Here is a 21,144-nt window from a genome sequence, read left to right as displayed (position 1 = left end):
TACTTTGGTTTGACCCTCGGCGTGTGACTCTGATACCGATCATGTTATTCCAGGCACTTGGTTTGTCTCCAGTACCACTGTATTTTTAATGTTTTGGAATGATCTCTCTGCCTCATTTAATGGGATTCTGGGTCATCCCTTCTCTTGTTATCCAGTTGTTGAAACTTTCCTCCCACCATCTGACATTTGTAATCACCTGCAGAGACTCCACTCACCCCATTTGATGATCTTTTGATCTCTCTGCCCATTGATCTCCCTGATGATAAATTCGGTGTCTGTGTGCTTCTCTCTCACTTCACCTGAGGAAGGGGCTACGCTCAGAAAGCTTGTGATTTCAAACAAACCTGTTGGACTGTAACTTGGGGCCGTGTGTGATTTCTGACTGTGTTCACACGAGTCCAATACCAACACCCCCACATCGATCTCCATTCCCTCACACTTGTTGTGTTCTCACTCTCTGAGAATGGATTATTCCCCATCCTAATGGACATTTATTTTGTTTCTGCAGGTTCACCAAGCAGGACCTACACAACAGCTCCCAGTAAGTGACTGAGAGGACAGAGTGTTGGGAATGATGGAGAAGGTAATGGGAGGTGTAGAGTAGATTCCCTACAGTGTGGAAACAGGCTCTTCAGCCCAACAAGTCCACACAACCTCCAAAGAGTAACCCACCCAGACCCATTCCCCAACCCTATATTTACACCTGACTAACACACCTAACACTATGGGCAATGTAACATGGCCCATTCACCTGACCTACACACCTTTGGATTGTGGGCAGAAACCGGAGCACCCGGAGGAAACCCACACAAACACGGGGAGAACGTGCAAACTCCACACTGTCACCCGAGGTGGGAATTGTACCCGGGTCCCTGGTGCTGTGAGGCAACAGTGCTAACCACTGAGCCACCGTGCTGCCCCTATTCGAGTGTAGAGTTATATTTGCCTGGGTGTTGCTCAGGGTGATGGGTCCGTCTCTTCACAATGCTGTTTCTCAGCCAACACTCTCTTATCGTCCGGTTTCTCTACTCCATGTCCCCAGAGTCTCTCCTTCAAATTGTCACCCTCCATTCTCTTCCCCCACTGCCCCTCCCTCCACTCGCTCACCCTTAATTCCCACTGGGGGGTGCTCGGAGAGTCTGGTTACTTAATGCTGAGGGCGATTAAATCCTGGGTCCAGTGAGTGATAGAGAATATCTCACACAGTCTCATTTTATATTTGATATAACTTCTCACATTCTGTTTTTATTTTCTCAGCTTCTGATGACTCTAGTGCAGCTTCTTCATGATTCAGTAAGTGACATGTCATCTTTTCTCTGACTGAAATTTATTTAGATTTAGATTCTCTAGATTTATTTGTAACATTTTCACATCCCTCCTGACCCTGTCCCACCCTCCCAGACACTGTTAAACCCTGTCAGACTAATTCCCCTCCCCTCCTGACCCTGTCCCACCCTCCCAGACACTGTTAAACCCTGTCAGACTAATTCCCCTCCCCTCCTGACCCTGTCCCACCCTCCCAGTCACTGCTAAACCCTGTCAGACTAATTCCCCTCCCCTCCTGACCCTGTCCCACCCTCCCAGTCACTGTTAAACCCTGTCAGACTCATTCCCCTCCCCTCCTGACCCTGTCCCACCCTCCCAGACACTGTTAAACCCTGTCAGACTCATTCCCCTCCCCTCCTGACCCTGTCCCACCCTCCCAGACACTGTTAAATCCTGTCAGACTAATTCCCCTCCCCTCCTGACCCTGTCCCACCCTCCCAGACACTGTTAAATCCTGTCAGACTAATTCCCCTCCCCTCCCCACCCTGAAGTGATTGCCTTGTGTCTCTCCTGACCTTGTGGGTTTCCTGGGCCCCACTGCAGGATATTCCTGGAGCCTCATTGCGGAATAACGGAATGCTCCTGTTCCAGTATGATCATGGACATTATTGTCTATCCTTCCATGTCACAGCAGACACACTGAATTACAGTCCATTGTTCACACTCAATTCCTTCAGGATTGAGATCAATTTTTCTGGGAATGTGTTTCCACAGATTGAGCAGTGGATCCCAGATCCCCAGGTTTGGATCCTGGTTCTTCAAGTGAGACCTCCTCAAGTCATGTTTCCATCCCGTCTCAGAAATGTGAGCAGTGTCACAGTCAGAGGGATCTTCACAGATGGTTCCTCCCTCACACTTTCTCATCTTCACTGTCTTCAGTGGGTCAGTGATTGACCTGAAATGAAGCAACATCCTGAGGGACCTTGGAGACAGTTTTTATATTGAAAGAAATCGATTTTTCATCTGACCTTAACAAATTTCAAATTTCTGTACATAAATATCAGTTTTACATATTCTATTCTTAAATAAATATATAAATATTATAAATCTGAGTTATTGTTGATTACTAAAATCTATCGCTACCTCTCACCATTCTTTAACTACAATCACCAATATGTGTCATTTGTAATCATTAAAAGTTATTTACTGACTTGCTAATTGTGATATTTTTATCAATATTTCACAAGAATAATTATATTCATTTACACAGCAGCAGCTTGTGGCTGTTGGAATCAGCAGTTGCTGAGCTTCAATTCAATGTGAACTGGGGGAGTTAAGATCACATCCATCAGCCTCTGTTGTAAAATCCAAATCCCAAATGATAACTCCATACCCATCAACACAATCAGGGAAAGTCCGTTCCCAGAGAGTGGAAACACACAAGTGTGAGGGAATGGAGATTGTGTCAGAACCTGATGGAGATTCTGGAGATCGTTTCCATTCCATCAATATTCCCTGAGGATGTGAGTGTGTCTGGTGGGTTTGATGATCAAAATCAGACTTGTACTAAAGGACATAGCTGCTAGACTGGGTCTGCAGCAGGTGGTGAGGGAACGAACAAGAGGGAAAAACATACTTGATTCCATCTTTTCAATCTGCCAGCTGCAGGTGCAAATGTCCATGACAGTCTCAGTGAGAGAGACCATCGCACTGTCCTTGTGGAGACAAAGTCCCACTGTCACATTGGGAATAACCTCCATCATATTGTGTGGCACTATCACTGTGCTAAATGGAACAGACTTGGATCAGATCTAGCAGCTCAAGCCTGGATATACAGGAGGCACTGTGGGCCACCAACAGCAGCAGAACCATACTCCAGCACAATCTGTAACCTCATGGTCTGGCATAGCCCCCACTGAACCATTAACACCAAGTCAGGGGATCAACCCTGGTTCAATGGGGAGTGAAGGAGGGCATGCCAGGAGCAGCACCAGACGTACCTGAAGATGAGGTGTCAACCTGGTGAAGCCACCAAACAGGACGACTTGCATGTCAAATAACATAAGCAACAAGTGATAGACACTCAGTTACAGCAGTGTTTGCTATCTAGAGAAATTCATCAAAGATCCTTCAACAGTGCCTTCCAAATCCACAACCACCTCCATCTGGAAGGTCAAGGTCAACAGATTTATGGGAACACCACCACCTTCATGTTCCCCTCCAAGCCACTCACCATCCTCACTCGGAAATATATCACCATTCCTTCACTATTGCTGGTCAAAATCCTGGATTTCCCTCCCTCATGGCATTGTGGCTCAACCCACAGGAGGGAGACTGCAGCAGTTCAAGAAGGCAGATCACCACCACCTTCTCAAGGGCAACTAGGGATGGGTAATAAATGCTGGCCAGTCAGAGACACCCACATCCCACAAAAACAGAATCAATACAAAAACTGGGGGGAGGTGTGATACATGGTTATTGTCTCTGGAGAAGGAATCCAGTGACCAAAGTATCATTCCAGAATGAGAAGCCTCTTTCTCCTCCAGGGAGTTGTTCAATGTTCACACCTGGATGTGACAGGACAGCAGAGCTTCGATCTTATCTATCGGTTGTGGAATCACTAAGTTCTGACTCTGCTCCCTCTGCTGTTTACTGCACAATCAGTCCTGATCTGTCACTTCACTGACCAACACCATCACTTACAAGTTCCCCTCCAAGCCACACACCATCCTTACTTGGAAGTATATTGCACTTGGTTCACTGTCACTTGGTCAAAATCCTGGAATTCCCTCCCTCCACCGCATGAGCTGCTGCTGTTCAGGAAGGTAGCTCACCCCAGCCTTCTCAAGGACAGTTCAGGATGGGAAATAAATTCCAGCAGCCAGTGATTCCCACATCCCTCCAGTGAATAAAAAAGACATCACTTTTCATCTCTCCCTGGTCCTGCTCCTGCGATCCCTCCCACATTCCTCATTGAACTGGGTTGATCCCCTGGCTTGGTGGTAATGAGAGACTGGGGGTTGGGTTGAGCCATGAGGTGACAGTTTGTATTGGATGGCAGTTCCGCTGGTGTTGATGACCCACAGTACCTCATGGACACACAGTCTCCATCTGCTCGACCTGTTCACATCCTACAGAAGGGGAGGGAGGGGGTGTGCCATGAGGTTTAATGGGGAAATGTGTTCCCATATGATGGTTATTGGTAGGAGGAGAGTGCAGAGAATGGGCTGTAACCACCCCCCCCCTCACACTGGGTTCTCTGTACATGACTCTCACCATCAATCCCCCTCCCCCCGCCACACTGGGTTCTCTGTTCCTGACTCTCACCATCAATCCCACCCCCACCCCTCACCCCCACAGTTTGCTCTCTTCAGCCGACTCTTCCCACCAAACCCCATACAGGATTTTCTGTGATTATATGACTCTGTAATAACTCCTTTTCACAAAAGCCTACAGGCCAACCTGACTCTCTGTAAGTAATCCACTCCATGTTCCCTCACATTAAACTCCCTGTCAGATTTAGCTCATTGATCACTGACTGGGTGAAGAATCTCTCTCACTGTAACTGTGTCCTCCTGTTCTGAATCTCTCGGTTTAGTTTAAAACCAATCTCAGATTTCCCTTTTCCAGACTGTTTAATGTTTTATAAATCCCATCAGGTGCTTCCTTTCCTGGTGGAATAGCCCAATTCACTTTGTCACATGACCCAGAACCTTGACCCTGGGGGTGAGCCTGGGTGTTTCTCTCTCTGCACTCCCCCCTTCCACACTCTCCCAACCCCCAGGGTCTGAGTGTCTCCCCTGTGCATGTGTCCTAAATTCGACTCAGTACCAGGAAGAACACCAGGGTCCATGGGATTCCCAGCGAGCCCAGGGTTAGCAGTGACTGATACTGACCTGTAACCCATGACCCAGGGTGACACCATGCCTCAGTGGTTAGCACTTCTGCCTCACAGCACCAGGGACCTGAGTTTGATTCCAGCCTTGGGTGACTGTCTGTGTGGAGTTTCCCTGAGTCTGCATGGGGTTCCTCCGGGTGCTCCAGTTTTCTGCCACAGTCGAACAGGTGCACCTTGGGTGGATTGGTCATGCTCAATTACCCACAATGTAACATTTTCACATCCCTCCTGACCCTGTCCCATCCTCCCAGACACTGTTAATCCCTGTCAGACTAATCCCCATCCCCTCCTGACCCTGTCCCACCGGTCCCAGTGACGAGGAAGCTCCAGCACACTCAGGCTGAGGTTCAGGCTCTGAGTCAGTAAGGCTGGGGCTGAGAAGAGGCCTCCCCCACCAGCTCAGGAGCATCAGGACAGCACTAGGACCCTGGGATCCCCCCCCTCTCACAGTAAACATATGGCTCAGTCCTTCCAACTGGGGGAGGTGACTGTACATCGGGATAGTCCCTTTATATTTTACAATATACACATCACGTTAATCAGACAGCTCAGTCAAGGGGTTTTAGGTTTTATAAGGTCATCAATCTCTTCCTGTAGTGTGGTGGGAGGGCTGCAGACAAAGACCTTGCTTCATTCAGCATCTATGGGACTTGAAATCCCTTTACATGAAATGCCCCACTCTGGGTCTCACATATTATTGGTGAATGAGGGTTGGCTCTGAAAGGGTTAATGCTGAGGAGTACATTAAGCACTGCCCAATATGATGATGTCACATTGCCTTGGGTGAAAGGATCAGATGTGGATGTTGAAGGGGTGAGACCCAGCATGAATATCTCCCTTATCGTCTTTAAACCAATGTCCCCCCCCCACCCCCCACGCCAGTGTATCCTGGACCGAGCTGTTACCATGAAGTAAACTCAGTCCTGTTTAAAACAAGAGCCTGTTCTCATTAGCTTCTCATGTGGTTTTCCTCAACTAACAACTTGACCAACCAGGTCCTGGAGATTCCAACCAGGAAAGAGGATGGTCATATTTAATCTCTCAGATGGAACTGGAGGAGCTATGGGGAAGATCCATCTTACCCTACGTGTCTGAAAGGTCAATAGTTCATGGTGTCAATTCCTTCAAACATCCCTGTAAGTGTTCTTGAAGAGCTCTAGGTTAATGAGGTCTGGGAACCACTCTGTGGTAGACTGGAATTTTACCTTCCTAACATCTCAATCATTGCACAATGAAGAACCAACGCCATCCAGATAATGAACCATCACTGGATATCTTTATCTAACACTGTATCTATATCTGTTTGTGTATGTCCATCAGTATGTTGTGTGTGGGTGCAAACAGATGTCTCTGCCTTTGTACTTATCCCCATCCGTGTATATCTTTCTACACTCCTGAGTGAGCTGGGTATGAGTGCACACTGACACATCTAACACTGACCTATATCTGTCCATCTCCCTTTCATTATCTGCCTTTTCTCTCTCACTCTGTGCAATCCACCTACTGACAGGATCCTGCTCTCTGTCTGTGAAATGTGGATCATGTATTCAGACCACATTATGATCTGGAATCACTTTCCCCTGAGCTACCTGACACTGCCAATGGAGATCAGGTGGTTCAACAAGATCCTGACACTGAAGTCCATCGAAAAGCTGAGCTGCCAGCTATCGATGCTCTGACCATGAATCACGGTGACAATGTTCAGCTCATGGGGTTCCAGTGTCTGAGGATCCAATCCTGAAGATGGTCTTCACTCTTTCAGTTAAAGTCACCTGCCAGTATCCTCTGAGTAGTTCAAGGTGTGAAATGTAAGTTGCTTGTCCCACCTTCTCAATGTAATCTTTCAATCCTGGCATGGGATATTACTCTCTCGGAACAGTTAATTACTAATATTTATTGCTTCAATTATTCTGTTATGTTTTTAATAGAGTTGTTATTTTGTTGTATTTTGACTACAGTGGGTGAATAAAGTGTGTTCTGCTTTAAATCCGGTAGTTTGACCAATCAAATTGCATCTGGAATGTAGCATCTCATGTTGAGCTTTAAAATAAGAAAAAGTCAGTGTCCAGACTATCTTCTGAATATTTTGAGGGGATTTGGTCGGGTTTATAACACAATCCCCTGGATGGTCTTGACTGTATGCCCTCAAGACAGTGTTTAAATCCGGGTGTTCCCCAACAGGAAACCCTGGATGAATCAGGACATACAGAACCTGCTAAAAACCAGGTGTGAGGCCTTCACATCAGGAGACCCACTTAAATATAAGGAATCCAGGTGTGACCTTCCCAGAGCCATGAAGACAGTCAAGGACCAAAACTGATCCAAACTAGAGACCCAGACAGACACCCGGCAACTATGGCAAAGACTGAATGACATCACAGGTTTGAAAAAGAGACAGTGCAAGACAGCAGACGATGACACATCCCTCCCAGATCGTCTCAACACCTTCTGTGCTCGCTTTGGGCAGAATTTTGGCGGAGAGGTAACACCTATTCCAACAAGTCCTGATGACCCTTTCCGAACAGTCATTGCATCAGAGGTCAGATCAATTTTCCTTTGTGTGAATCCAAGGAAAGCGATGGGACCAGACGGAGTACCAGGCCGTGCACTCAGAGCATGCACAGAGCAACTGACAGAGGTCTTCTCGGACATCTACAATCTCTCCCTGGAGCAGGCCACTGTCCCCTGCCTGTTTCAAGAGGGGGCCAACATCATCCCTGTGCCTGAGAAGGCTCATGCTGCCTGTCTCAATGATTACCGCCCACTGGCCCTAACTTCGGTGGACATGAAGTGCTTTGAAAGGCTGGTCATGGCATTAATCAACTCCAGCCTCCTCACAATTCTCAACCCACTCCAATTTGCCTATCGGACCAACAGATCCACATCAGATGCCACATCACTCGCCCTTCACTCCTCCCCAGAACATCTTGACACCAAGAGCTGCTACGTAAGAATCCTACTCGTTGACTACAGTTCAGGCTTCAACACTATCATCCCCTCGAGACTGATGACTAAACTTAGTGATCTCAGACTGAGCTCCACTCTCTGCACCTGGATCCTGACTGTCCTGACCCACAGGCCACAATCAGTGAAGATTGGGAACAATATTTCATCCTCATTAACACTCAACACTGGAGTCCCCCAGGGGTCTGCACTCAGTACCCTACTGTACTCACTGCATACCCATCACTGCGTCACCAAATACCAGACTAATTCCATTTACAAGTCCGCTGATGACACCACCACAGTCGGCCGAATCTCAGATGGCAATGAAACAGACTACAGATGGGGAAGTGGAAGACCTGGAAAATAGTGCACTGAGAACAACCGAGCTCAATGCTGGCAAACCAAGGAACTCATTATTGACTGTTGGTGGGATGTTACTCATGCCCCCCCCCCCCAAATCCCCGACGCACATTAACAGCATAGAGTTGGAACGAGTGGAGAGTGCCAAGCTCCTGGTAGTGACCATCAACAACAAATGTTCTTGAACTCTTCATGTGGATACATTCATTACAAAAGCCCAACAACGTCTTTTCTTCCTCAGACAGCTGAGGAAATTCGGCATGATGCACGTCTTTTATAGGTGTACTATTCAAGAGTATTCTGTCTGGATGTATCACTACCTGGTATGGCAGCTGTACCATTCAAGATCGGAGACGGTTACAAAGAGTGGTGAACTCAGCCCGGACAATCACAAAGGCCAACCTCCCATCTACAGAATCCACCTACCAGGCCCACTGTCAAGGAAAGGCCGCCAGCATTCTCAAAGATCCATCCCACCCTGGAATGTTTTTCTACAACCTCCCCTACAACCCCCTACCATTGGGGAGAAGGTAGCGAAGCCTGCACACAGGGATCTGCTGGTTACTAAACAGTTTCTACCCTATTGTTGTTCGAAATCTGAATGGACTCACAAACTCTTAACATTCGCCTGTCACTGTTTTTTTTTGTTTTTGCCGCGGTTTACCTATTATTGACTTCTCTATGCTACTTAACTCTGTGGTCTGCCTGTATTGCTCACAAGACAAAGCCTTTTACTGTGCCTCAGAACACGTGACAATAAATTCAATTCAATTTAAAGTTTGATGTCATTGTTCTAATGCTCCCCCATTTCTGGATGGTACACAATTAATTTAAATTATTTGGACTTCTGAGCTCTTTATAATTTCCTTGAATAAGTTTGATGAAAAATTTGATCCTTTCCAATTGCATTCCTACGGGTTGTCTGTAACGATGGAAAAAAATTGAGTAATTCTTCTACACTCCTTTCAGCCATGCTATCTCATTCTGGAATGGCCTCTGGAAATCTCAGAGACACATCCATTATGGTCAACAAATACCGATCCCCACATTTTGTTTTAGGGTTGGGTCTGATGCAATAATCAAAACTTCTGTAAAAGATTCATCAAATGCTGGAATAGGTATTAAAGGTGTTGGTTTTATTAATAAATGAGTTTTCCAATTGTCTGACATGTCTGACATGTCTGGCAAAATGCAATGACATCTTTCTGCAGTCCAGGTCAAGAAAAATAGACTTCTATTTTTGCTTGAGTTTTACTTATTCCCAAATGACCTCCTGCTGGTAACTCTCATGGTGCTACCTACAACATCTCCTTTATATCACACACCAGTAATACAACTTGATGAGCTTCTGCCCATTTTTCACCCACTTGAACATGTGGTGGTCTCCATTTCCTCATCAATACTTCGTTTTTAAGATAGTGACTTGTGGGATATGCGCACATTTGCCTTTTTGGTTCAACTGTTTTATCTTTCCACCTTTCAATTGTAACTTAGCGAACTTCTCTGAAGTAGAAAATGCCCGCTTTGTTATTCAACTGTACTTGCTTTTTCTCAACAACTTGAACAAATATCGTTTCTGATAATTGAATTTTAACTTCCTTATCTTTTCTCTTTGATCTCTCCTTCTGTTCTACCTGTGGTTTTGTGACCTTGTTATCACACATTCAGGAAAGATCCCAGGATAAACTGTTCTGGAACCGAGAATTTCTCTTACTCCTCCCATCATTTTTCAGCCGACTCTCTAACTTAGCCTTACAAGGAAGAACACTCTATTTCACACCATGAACTCCATCTATTCTAGCAATACTCTTTCTAATTACACATCTCCTTATCTCTCCCTAACAAAGATTGATGTGCTTTCATATCTCTGAGAATCTTAATTTTTTTCCCACTCCTCTTGGTAAACATGAGGAAACTTTCCTCACACAAGTGTTGCAAAGTTGAGGAGAATACTTGTGGATTGGAAGGCAGAAAGTTAGAATTTGGAGTTTGTAAAATGCTAAGGGTGGATGGGGGAATGCATTGCATGGTCCCTTTAAAAGATTGTGTGCTTTATCCATGCTGAGAGATTTAAAATGTATGTCCGTAAGCAGCAGCTTGAAAGTTTGCAAGTACACAGACAGCACTCAAACTAACACATTACATGGAAAGACCATGCAGTTGGCAGGCTAACCGCCAGGTTTTCTTTCAATACAACAGGCTTTTGAATTTAGCCAATTAATTTGAGCAGCGACTTAGATACCAAAAATCTATTAAATTTAAGGCTGATGATTTTAACAACAGAAGACCAATCCTATTGTGTGAAATATTGATATGTCATCAGGGGGGTAAAGGAAGGGGGCAGTTGGATAAAGACCCCAGAGCTAACTGCCCTCCAGCAGAGCCAACAGCCCTCAGCTCTCAGGAGAGAATCGCTGGCTCTCACAGCCTCATCTACGTCTTAGAGAAACCACCATCAAAATAAAAATGGTACAGCTCGTTAATATTCCCGACTGAAGAATTGTTGGAGAAGGCACAGAACATTCCAGAAGACATGGCTGTAATTTTGAAAGACTAATTTTTTTTTTGTGTATAAATGGGACTGGTCTTTATTGGAACAGCATATCATTAGAATCTTGCTGTAATTGGGCATAATTATAAGTTAATCAGGATTTATTCTGCTTGTTAATACTTTAGTTAATTTGCTCACTGTTCGAGTGAGGTAAATAGATGGTGACGAGTTGATTTTAAAGTGAGTGTCAGGGATTTATTTTATTGAACCACTTGAAGTTGCTGAGAAGCAGGATACACCACTCTGCACACCCCCCTTTTACAGATTATGAGGTGAGGGGCTCCTCTTTGGGCATTTCGGTTTAATTCACAGGGCGGGGGTCTCAACCTCCACTTTATAACAGAAGGAAATTCTTCGCAGTTTTAACTCTCTGCTCTTCATCATGAGTTACCAATACTTCACAAAGTGAATTGTTGAACTCCAACAAATAAGTCTCTCCAAGACTGTGATCTGTGTCTGATTTATTTTCATGGCCTTATCCACTTCACAATGTTACTTTGATTTTTTCAAACTTTGACCAAGTTCTTCCGTTAGATTTTGAAATTGTTTTCTGTCAGCTTCTGGTACAAGTTAATCTGAACATGAGATGGCTGTTTTTAGAATCATCGATTCATAGACTCCCTACAGTGTGGGGACAGGCCATTTGGCCCAACAAGTCCACCCTGACCCACCGAAGGGTATCCCACAGAGACCCCACACCCTGTGTCCTGCCAACGGGAGAAAGGTCAGTTTTCCCTGTGTCTGTTTCACAGCGAGTAACTCAACCTGTCTGTGTCTGATCTCCCTGGGAACTGGTGACAGGAATCTGTTCATCTCTTTATTGGGTTTTTTTACTGAGACTGGGACTGAGACTGGTTCGGCAGCTTCAAGTTCAGCAAATGATCAAATTACTTTGTCGATTGGGAAATGGCATCATGGGGAGGAAAGAATGTTTAGTTTGTTAATTTTTCAGTTTGTGAACAGCAGATATTTTCCAATCACTTTTTATTCCCAATCCCTGATTGGAATAGGGAGAGTGGATTCCCAGAATATTGCTGATCCTTCTCTCCATCTCCCTGTGTTTTTCCCGGGTCTCTCCCGGGAAGTACAGAATTCAGCTTTTCATTCTCTCTCTCTCTCCCTCTCTCTCTGTGTCTGGGGTGAATGTGAATCTCTTGGGGAGAGTTTGAAATGGGGGATGTTTGATCAGCCGCCTGTTATACAGCCAGCCTGATCTTTTACACATTGAAGGCAGCACAGTCTGGGAGACTCTTGATGGGATTTGTGTCCAGGTCTCCTGACAGCAGGAACCCCGAGATCAGAGAAGCTCCGAGCAAATGGGAAATGGTTCCAATGGAGAATTTTAATTTTCACATCGATTGGGAGAAGCCAAACAGCTTCATCATTCCTGGTCTAAAGTCTTGTAAACACTGCAGGGAGGAGAAAGAGACTCCATGTTTAACCCAGCCCAGGCTCAGCTGTGATGCCTTCATGGTTGAATAGGCCGGGTTATTCCAGACACCAACATCCTACTGGCCGTGTATAAAGGGTTGATTAAAAAGCTCAGTGAAGGACAGTGAGGTTCCTGCTCTGGATTGTTTGACAGAGACTGTTCACACAGTGACTGTCCCCCATGGTCTCACACTTCATCCACCCAAATATTCCTGTTTCTCTTCATTTCAATCCAGATTCATTCACACCACATCGTTCCTGGTTATGGTGATAAATCTGCCCTTGAGTTATCATTAATTCCTCAGTCCAGATGGACCATGGCCAAAATCCTGCTTCAAGTTTTCCTGGGATATTGTTCCAGGTTAGTGATACATGAGGTGTGTCCCAGGTTCCTGTTCCAGGTTCATGATTTTCTGTTTAACATTCCAATCCCTGGATTATGGTGCCAATCTCTTCCATGTGTCCCATACTGACTCCATCGAGTATCTGAGTGACCCTGATTCTGTGTTTTCTCCCTGTTCTGAGAGGCTGCAGCAGCTAATTCTGACCCAGTTGAATCTGATTCTGTTGATTATATCAGACAGGATTCTGACAGTGTTATAATTTGGTGGGTTATTGGAGATTGTCACTGTGTGGATGGGCCTCACTTTGACCACCTGGAAGTGTGTGGAATTGTTTTCAGCCTGACCTTTACAGATATAACATGTTGAAAGTGAATTTGAGGGCAGTCTCTGATGTGATTCTGGTTTTGTAGCCCAGGTACATTAAAACTAATGTCGTTTACAAAATATCATACAAGGACTGTAACAAACACTACATTGGACAAACAGGCCAAAAACTAGCCACCAGGATACATGACCACCAACTAGTCACAAAAAGACATGACCTTCTCTCACTAGTGTCCTCACATACGACTGATGAAACTCTGGAAATGAACCATCCAGCTCAGCGAGCAAACCTACATCCAAAACCTCAACCTGAGCTGCAAATCTTCTCAAAACACGCTAATCTCTCTCATTCAATCGATATTCAGTGAGAATGTGAGTGTGTGCAGTGGGTTTACTGATCGATATTAGACCTAGCCTGGGTCAATCAATCAAAGGGAGATCAGACAGGGAACAAGATGTGTCATTAAGTGCGTATACGTGTGTGGGGATTCCCCACAGTGCCCTGTCCTCCCAGTACTGGAGATTCCTCCACACTCACACTGTCCCCTCAGCTCTACATTCCCCTCTCTCTGATTCTTACCTCTCCACGGCCTTTTCCAGATGATTATTCCAAATATTGCAGCCATTGCAGAGACTAATCCAATCAAAAGTACATGATGGGAACGTTCCACGCTGTTTTGTCGGATTTCTGAAACACAATATAATAAATCAGCATTGCCTCTGTTCCCATTTCCAGTCCCAGTTCTGTATTGATTGGGACAATTGGGACAATTGTAACAGATCCCACCCATTGGGAACTGATGGGATTAGTTGACGCATTGTATTGACCTCGCCCAAATTCACTCTCCAAATGTTTGTTCCTTCATCAATGACACACACACACACACACACAGACACACTCCAGTCCCTTACCCCACTGATAGAGCTGGGCCTCTGCCAGGCTGCTGTGTTCAATTTGACAGGAGTATTGATCCTCATCCCCAGCATTGATCTCAATCTCTTTCTGGATCTGATGGGTCCCATCATGGTTCGGTCGAACCCCCGAGGATTGGGTCTCAGTCTTAACCTCTCCATTCCTTAGCCAGGTCACCTCAATGTCTACAGGATAAAACCCAGTGACCAGGCAGGAGAGAGTGAGTGGCTTGTCCTGACCATTGGGCTCCCTCCTGGAGATGAACACTTCAGGCTGAACTGTGATGGGAAAGGGTGAAACCACAAACAAGAGACAGATACTGAATGGAATGGGAGAACGGTTTCATAGATCAGTGAGGTTAGATCAGAACATGGGATCAAAACTGAAATACACCCCTTTCCTTCTGAAATATTCCTTTCCAACTTCCAGATATCTCTTTAAATATTCCACACATTCTTCTTCCAGGTGTCTTTTCCAGTAGTTGTTCCAGGAATCATCAGAATCCCATTTCTCTTTAGTGATCACTGCAATGGGATTGGGTGCGATCCATTTCATTCTGTCTGGGTCTAAACTGATAAAGTCCTTTCCATCAAATCCAAATCTCATCGATCTCTTAATGCTGCCGTCATCACTGATCTCAACAGTAGTTATCTGTTGAAAAATGTGAATTCCTGTCGGTGATCAAACAGTCATAGATAATTAATAATAAATTTTACCAGAGGAACAATCTGATCAAAGGTGAATGGGGATCCTGTATCAGGCCCAGGGAGAGGGGGGTTACACACGGTGCTGATCTCCAGGGCCTGTGCTGTCAGAGGGTCCCAGACTCAGGCAGCACTGCCCCTTTCTCCAGTGGCTGCTTCACACCTCAACCTGGAGCAGGTAAGGACGGGTTCTCCGATCCGGGTCAGAATTCCGGCGCTCACATTCCCACTGTCTGGGAATGACAGGCCCATTCCATGTGGTCATGTGTTTCGATCACAGGCTGCATTCTGGGGCTATTGTCTGTGACTATCCGTGACCACTCTGTCAGCCTCCCACAGGCACTGACCCACGATCGGACTTGGTATATTATTTATAAGGACACTTTCTCTGCATGGGGCTGTGAAATCTGAGCGTGGTGGAACTGAGATGAAGGTAGAATATAGAATATAAATATTACTGCGCAGTACAGGCCCTTCGGCCCTGGATGTCGTGCCAATCTGTGAAACCAATCTGAAGCCCATCTAACCAACACAATTCCATTCTCGTGCATATGTCTCTCCCTTGACCATTTAAATGCGCTTAAAGTTGGCAAGTCTACTACTATTGCAGGCAGTGTGTTCCACACCCCTACTACTCTCTGAGTAAAGAAACTACCTATGATATCCATCCTATATTTGTCACCCCTTCTGCTAGCCATCACCATCTGAGGAAAAAGGCTCTCATTGTCCACTCTACTTCACTCTCTGATTGCTTGTATGTCTCAATTAAGTCGCCTGTCAACCCTCTTCTCTCCAATGAAAACAGCCTCAGTTCCCTCAGCCTTTCCTTGTTAGACCTTCCCTCCATAACAAGCAACATCCGAGTAAATTTTCTCTAAACCATTTCCAAAGTTTCCACATCCTTCCTATAATGCGGTGACCAGAATTGTACACAATCCTCCAACTGTGGCCACACCAGAGTTTTGGACAGCTGCAGCATCACTTCACGGTTCCAAAACTCAATCCCACTACTAATAAAAGCTAGCACACTGTATGCCTTCTTAACCTTATCCAACCTGGGTGGCAACTTTCAGGGGTCTATGCACATGGATACCGAGATCTGGCTGCTCGTCTATATTACCAAGAATCCTTCCATTTGCCCAGTACTCTGCATTCCTGCTGCTCCTTCCAAAGTGAATCACCTCACACATTTCCGCATTAAACTCCATTTGCCACCTCTCAGCCCAGCCCTGCATCTTATCTATATCCCTCTGGAACCTGCAACATCCTTCTGCACTATCCACAACTCTACCGATGAGCGTAATCCACATATTTACTAACCCATCCTTCTGTGCCCTCATCCAGGTCATTTATTAAAATAGCAAACAGTAGTGGACTCAAAACAGATCCTAGTAACTGAACTCTGGGATGAATGTTTCCCATCAACCACCACCCTCTGTCTTCTTTAGCTGGCCAATTTCTGTTCCAAATTTCTAAATCACCTTCAATTCTATGCCACCAGATTTGTGCAATAACATACTGTGGGGAACCGTATCAAACACCTTACTGAAATCCATATACACCACATCAACCACTTTATTCTCATCCACCTGTTTGGTCACTTTCTCAAAGAACTCAATAAGGTTTGTGAGGCACAAACTACCCTTCACAAAACCGTGTTGAATATCCCCAATCAACTTATTCCTTTCTAGATAATTATCTCTTATAACATTTTCCAACAATTTACCCACAACCGAAGTAAGGCTCACTGGTCTATAATTACCAAGGTTGTCTCTGTTCCCCTTCGAGAACAAGGGGACAACATTTGCTATTCTCCAGTCTTCTGGCACTATTCCTGTAGACAATGATGACATAAAGATCAAAGCCAAAGGCTCGGCAATCTCCTCCCTGGCTTCCCAGAGAATCCTACGATAAATCCTATCTCACCCGGGAAGCTTATAGAGTTTTACACTTTCCAGAATTACAACACCTCCTCCTTGTGATCCTCAATCCCATCTAGACTAGTAGCCTTTATCTCAGTATTGTCCTCGACAACATTGTTTTTTTCTTGTGTGAATACTAACGAAAAATATTCATTTAGCACTTTCCCTATCTCTTCTGACTCCACACACAACTTCCATTACTGTCCTTGATTGGCCCTGATCTTACTTGAGTGTCATTCTTTTATTCCTGATATACTGATTGAAAACTTTAGGGTTTTCCGGGATCCTATCTGCCAATGACTTCTCATGGCCCCTCCTGGCTTTTCTTAACTCTCTGTAGGTCTTTCCTGGCTAACTTGTAATTCTCAAGTGCCCTAACTGAGCCTTCATTTCTCATCCTAACATAAGCCTTCTTCTTCTTCTTCTTGCCAAGAGATTCAACTTCCTCTGTAAACCACGGCTCCTGCGTTCAACAAGTTCCTCCCTGCCTGGCAGGTACATACTTACCAAGGACCCGCAGTAGCTGTTCCTTGAATATTTCAATTGTGCCCAACCCCTGCAGTTTCCTTCCCTATCTTTTGCATCCAAAATCTTGCCTAATTGCATTGTTATTGCCCTTTCCCCAGCTATAACTCTTGCCCTTCGGTGTGTACGTATCCCTTTCCATCACTAAAGTAAACATAACTGAATTGTGGCCACTATCATCTGGCTGGGTTCATTACCCAGTACCAAATCTAATGTGGCCACGCCCCTTGTTGCCCTGTTGACATAATGTGTCAGGAAGCCCTCTTGCACACATTGGACACAAAATGACCCATTTAAAGTGCTTGAACTGTCGTATTCCAAGCCAATATTTGGAAAGTTAAATGTCCCCATAACAACTACCCTGTCACACTCGCTCCTATTGAGTATCATTATCCTTTCCTCTACATCTCTGGAACTATCCAGAGGCCTATAGAAAACTTCCAACAGTGTAACCACTCCTCAGTACTACCTCAGTCGACGGGTCTTCAAATGTCCTTTCTGCGACCGCAATACTGTCCTTGACTAACAATGCCACACTTGCCCCTCTTTACCATCTTCACTGTTCTTACTGAAACATCAAAATCCCGGAACCTGCAACAACCATTCCGGTCCCTGCTCTAGCCATGTCTCTGAAATGGCCACAACATCGAAATCCCAGGTACCAACCCATGCTGCAAGGTCACCCACCTTATTCCACATGATCCTGGTATTGAAGTAGTCACACTTCTTGCTTGCTGATGCCCTCTTCAAACCTTAGTTCAGATCTCACTACTCTCAAACTCCTCTATACTCGAACTACAATTTGAGTTCATATACCCCTCCTGAATTAGTTTAAACCCTCCCAAAGAGCATTAGCAAATTCCCCCCACCTCTGGTATCCCTCTGGTTCAGGTGAAGAGAATCCTGTTTGTAGAGGTCCCACCTACCCCAGAAAGAACCCCAATTATCCAGGTGTCGGAAACCCTCCCTCCTGCACCATCCTTGTAGCCATGTGTTCAACTCCTCTCTCTCTCCCTATTTCTCACCTCACTAGTACGTGGCACAGGCAACTAACCAGAGATAACAGGTCTGCACCCTAACTCCCTTTCTTCCTTAAATTCCCATCTCTCTCCCTACCTATGTCATTGGTGCCTATGTGGACCACAACTTGGGGATGCTCCACCTCGTCCTCAAGGATTGGAATGTTAAACAGAAAATCATGAACCTGGAACAGGAACCTGGGACACACCTAGTGTATCACTAACCTGGAACAATATCCCAGGAAAACCTGAAGCAGAATTTTGGCCATGGTCCATCTGGACTGAGGAATTAATGATAACTCAAGGGCAGATTTATCACCATAACCAGGAACGATGTGGTGTGAATGAATCTGGATTGAAATGAAGAGAAACAGGAATATTTGGGAGGATGAAGTGTGAGACCATGGGGGACAGTCACTGTGTGAACAGTCTCTCTGTCAAACAATCCAGAGCAGGAACCTCACTGTCCTTCACTAAGCTTTTTAATCAGCCCTTTATACACGGCCAGCAGGATGTTGGTGTCTGGAATAACTTGGCCTATTCAACCATGAAGGCATCACAGCTAAGCCTGGGCTGGGTTAAACATGGAGTATCCTTCTCCTCCCCACAGTGTTTACAAGACTTTAGACCAGGAATGATGAAGCTGTTTGGCTTCTCCCAATCGATGTGAAAATTAAAATTCTCCATTGGAACCATTTCCCATTTGCTCGGAGCTTCTCTGATCTCAGGGTTTCTACATCCTGTTGTCAGGAGACCTGGACACAAATCCCATCAGAGTCTCCCAGACTGTGCTGCCTTCAATGTGTAAAAGATCAGGCTGGCTGTATAACAGGCGGCTGATCAAACATCCCCCATTTCAAACTCTCCCCAAGAGATTCATATTCACCCCAGACACAGGGAGAGAGAGAGAGAGAGAGAATGGAAAGCTGAATTCTGTACTTACCGGGAGAGACCCGGGAAAAACACAGGGAGATGGAGAGAAGGATCAGCAACATTCTGGGAATCCACTCTCCCTATTCCAATCAGGAATTGGGAATAAAAAGTGATTGGAAAATATCTGCTGTTCACAAACTGAAAAATTAACAAACTAAACATTCTTTCCTCCCCATGATGCCATTTCCCAATCGACAAAGTAATTTGATCATTTGCTGAACTTGAAGCTGCCGAACCAGTCTCAGTCCCAGTCTCAGTAAAAAAACCCAATAAAGAGATGAACAGATTCCTGTCACCAGTTCCCAGGGAGATCAGACACAGACAGGTTGAGTTACTCGCTGTGAAACAGACACAGGGAAAACTGACCTTTCTCCCGTTGGCAGGACACAGGGTGTGGGGTCTCTGTGGGATACCCTTCGGTGGGTCAGGGTGGACTTGTTGGGCCAAATGGCCTGTCCCCACACTGTAGGGAGTCGATGAATCTATGATTCTAAAAACAGCCATCTCATGTTCAGATTAACTTGTACCAGAAGCTGACAGAAAACAATTTCAAAATCTAACGGAAGAACTTGGTCAAAGTTTGAAAAAATCAAAGTAACATTGCGAAGTGGATAGGCCATGAAAATAAATCAGACACATATCACAGTCTTGGAGAGACGACTTCGTTGGAGTTCAACAATTCACTTTGTGAAGTATTGGTAACTCATGATGAAGAGCAGAGAGTTAAAACTGCGAAGAATTTCCTTCTGTTATAAAGTGGAGGTTGAGACCCCCGCCCTGTGAACTAAACCGAAATGCCCAAAGAGGAGCCCCTCACCTCATAATCTGTAAAAGGGGGTGTGCAGAGTGGTGTATCCTGCTTCTCAGCAACTTCAAGTGGTTCAATAAAATAAATCCCTGACACTCACTTTAAAATCAACTCGTCACCATCTATTTACCTAACTCGAACAGTGAGCAAATTAACTAAAGTATTAACAAGCAGAATAAATCCTGATTAACTTCTAATTGTGCCCAATTACAGCAAGATTCTAATGATATGCTGTTCCAATAAAGACCAGTCCTACTTATACATAAAAAAAATTTAGTCTTTCAAAATTACTGCCATGTCTTCTGGAATTTTCAGTGCCTCCTCCGACAATTCTTACAATTGAAAGGTGGAAAGATAAAACAGTTGAACCAAAAAGGCAAATGTGCGCATATCCCACAAGTCACTATCTTAAAAACGAAGTATTGATGAGGAAATGGAGACCACCACATGTTCAAGTGGGTGAAAAATGGGCAGAAGCTCATCAAGTTGTATTACTGGTGTGTGATATAAAGGAGATGTTGTAGGTAGCACCATGAGAGTTACCAGCAGGAGGTCATTTGGGAATAAGTAAAACTCAAGCAAAAATAGAAGTCTATTTTTCTTGACCTGGACTGCAGAAAGATGTCATTGCATTTTGCCAGACATGTCAGACATGTCAGACAATTGGAAAACTCATTTATTAATAAAACCAACACATTTAATACCTATTCCAGCATTTGATGAATCTTTTACAGAAGTTTTGATAATTGCATCAGACCCAACCCTAAAACAAAATGTGGGGATTGGTATTTGTTGACCATAATGGATGTGTCTCTGAGATTTCCAGAGGCCATTCCATAATGAGATAGCATGGCTGAAAAAAGTGTAGAAGAATTACTCAATTTTTTTTCCATCATTACAGACAACCTGTAGGAATGCAATTGGAAAGGATCAAATTTTCCATCAAACTTATTCAAGGAAATTATAAAGAGCTCAGAAGTCCAAATAATTTAAATTAATTGTGTACCATCCAGAAATGGGGGAGCATTAGAACAATGACATCAAACATTAAATTGAATTGAATTTATTGTCACGTGTTCCGAGGCACAGTAAAAAGCTTTGTCTTGTGAGCAATACAGACAGACCACAGAGTTAAGTAGCATAGAGAAGTCAATAATAGGTAAACTGCGACAAAAACAAAAAAAAACAGTGACAGGCGAA

The 21,144-nt window shown here is 44.7% G+C and overlaps 2 protein-coding genes across 2 annotated transcripts in view; one reads left to right on the top strand and one right to left on the bottom strand.

Moving 5' to 3' along the window:
• LOC140455576 (uncharacterized) overlaps positions 1-2,476 on the top strand; it is a 65,771-nt gene extending 63,295 nt beyond the window's left edge. The window contains exons 14-16 of the mRNA XM_072550497.1: positions 509-541; positions 1,258-1,293; positions 2,041-2,476. Of these exons, the coding sequence (XP_072406598.1) occupies positions 509-541; positions 1,258-1,289 (65 nt within the window). The 3' untranslated portion in view covers positions 1,290-1,293; positions 2,041-2,476. The remainder of the gene's footprint in view (positions 1-508; positions 542-1,257; positions 1,294-2,040) is intronic.
• A 10,379-nt stretch (positions 2,477-12,855) lies between these two features.
• On the bottom strand, positions 12,856-19,262 carry LOC140455575 (class I histocompatibility antigen, F10 alpha chain-like). Its single transcript, XM_072550495.1, has 5 exons — positions 19,147-19,262; positions 14,417-14,704; positions 14,033-14,311; positions 13,701-13,808; positions 12,856-13,016 (listed from the first exon to the last, which is right to left on the bottom strand). The coding sequence occupies exons 1-5, from the start codon at positions 19,196-19,198 to the stop codon at positions 12,856-12,858; spliced, it is 888 nt and encodes a 295-aa protein (XP_072406596.1). The 5' UTR covers positions 19,199-19,262.
• Between the last annotated feature and the right edge of the window lie 1,882 nt (positions 19,263-21,144).

Source organism: Chiloscyllium punctatum, chromosome 30 (genome assembly GCF_047496795.1).
Source record: "Chiloscyllium punctatum isolate Juve2018m chromosome 30, sChiPun1.3, whole genome shotgun sequence".
Lineage (NCBI taxonomy): Eukaryota > Metazoa > Chordata > Chondrichthyes > Orectolobiformes > Hemiscylliidae > Chiloscyllium > Chiloscyllium punctatum.
Note: the sequence above shows the minus strand (reverse complement) of the source record. Positions and strands in the feature narration are given on the sequence as shown.

Coding starts and splice junctions, on each gene's coding strand:
- LOC140455575 (XM_072550495.1), bottom strand. CDS start 19,198: ATGTTGCTGATCCTTCTCTCCATCTCCCTGTGTTTTTCCCGGGTCTCT. Junction 14,705..19,146: donor TTTTTCCCGGGTCTCTCCCG/GTAAGTACAGAA, acceptor GATCACCGACAG/GAATTCACATTTTTCAACAG. Junction 14,312..14,416: donor AAGGAAAGGGGTGTATTTCA/GTTTTGATCCCA, acceptor TTCCCATCACAG/TTCAGCCTGAAGTGTTCATC.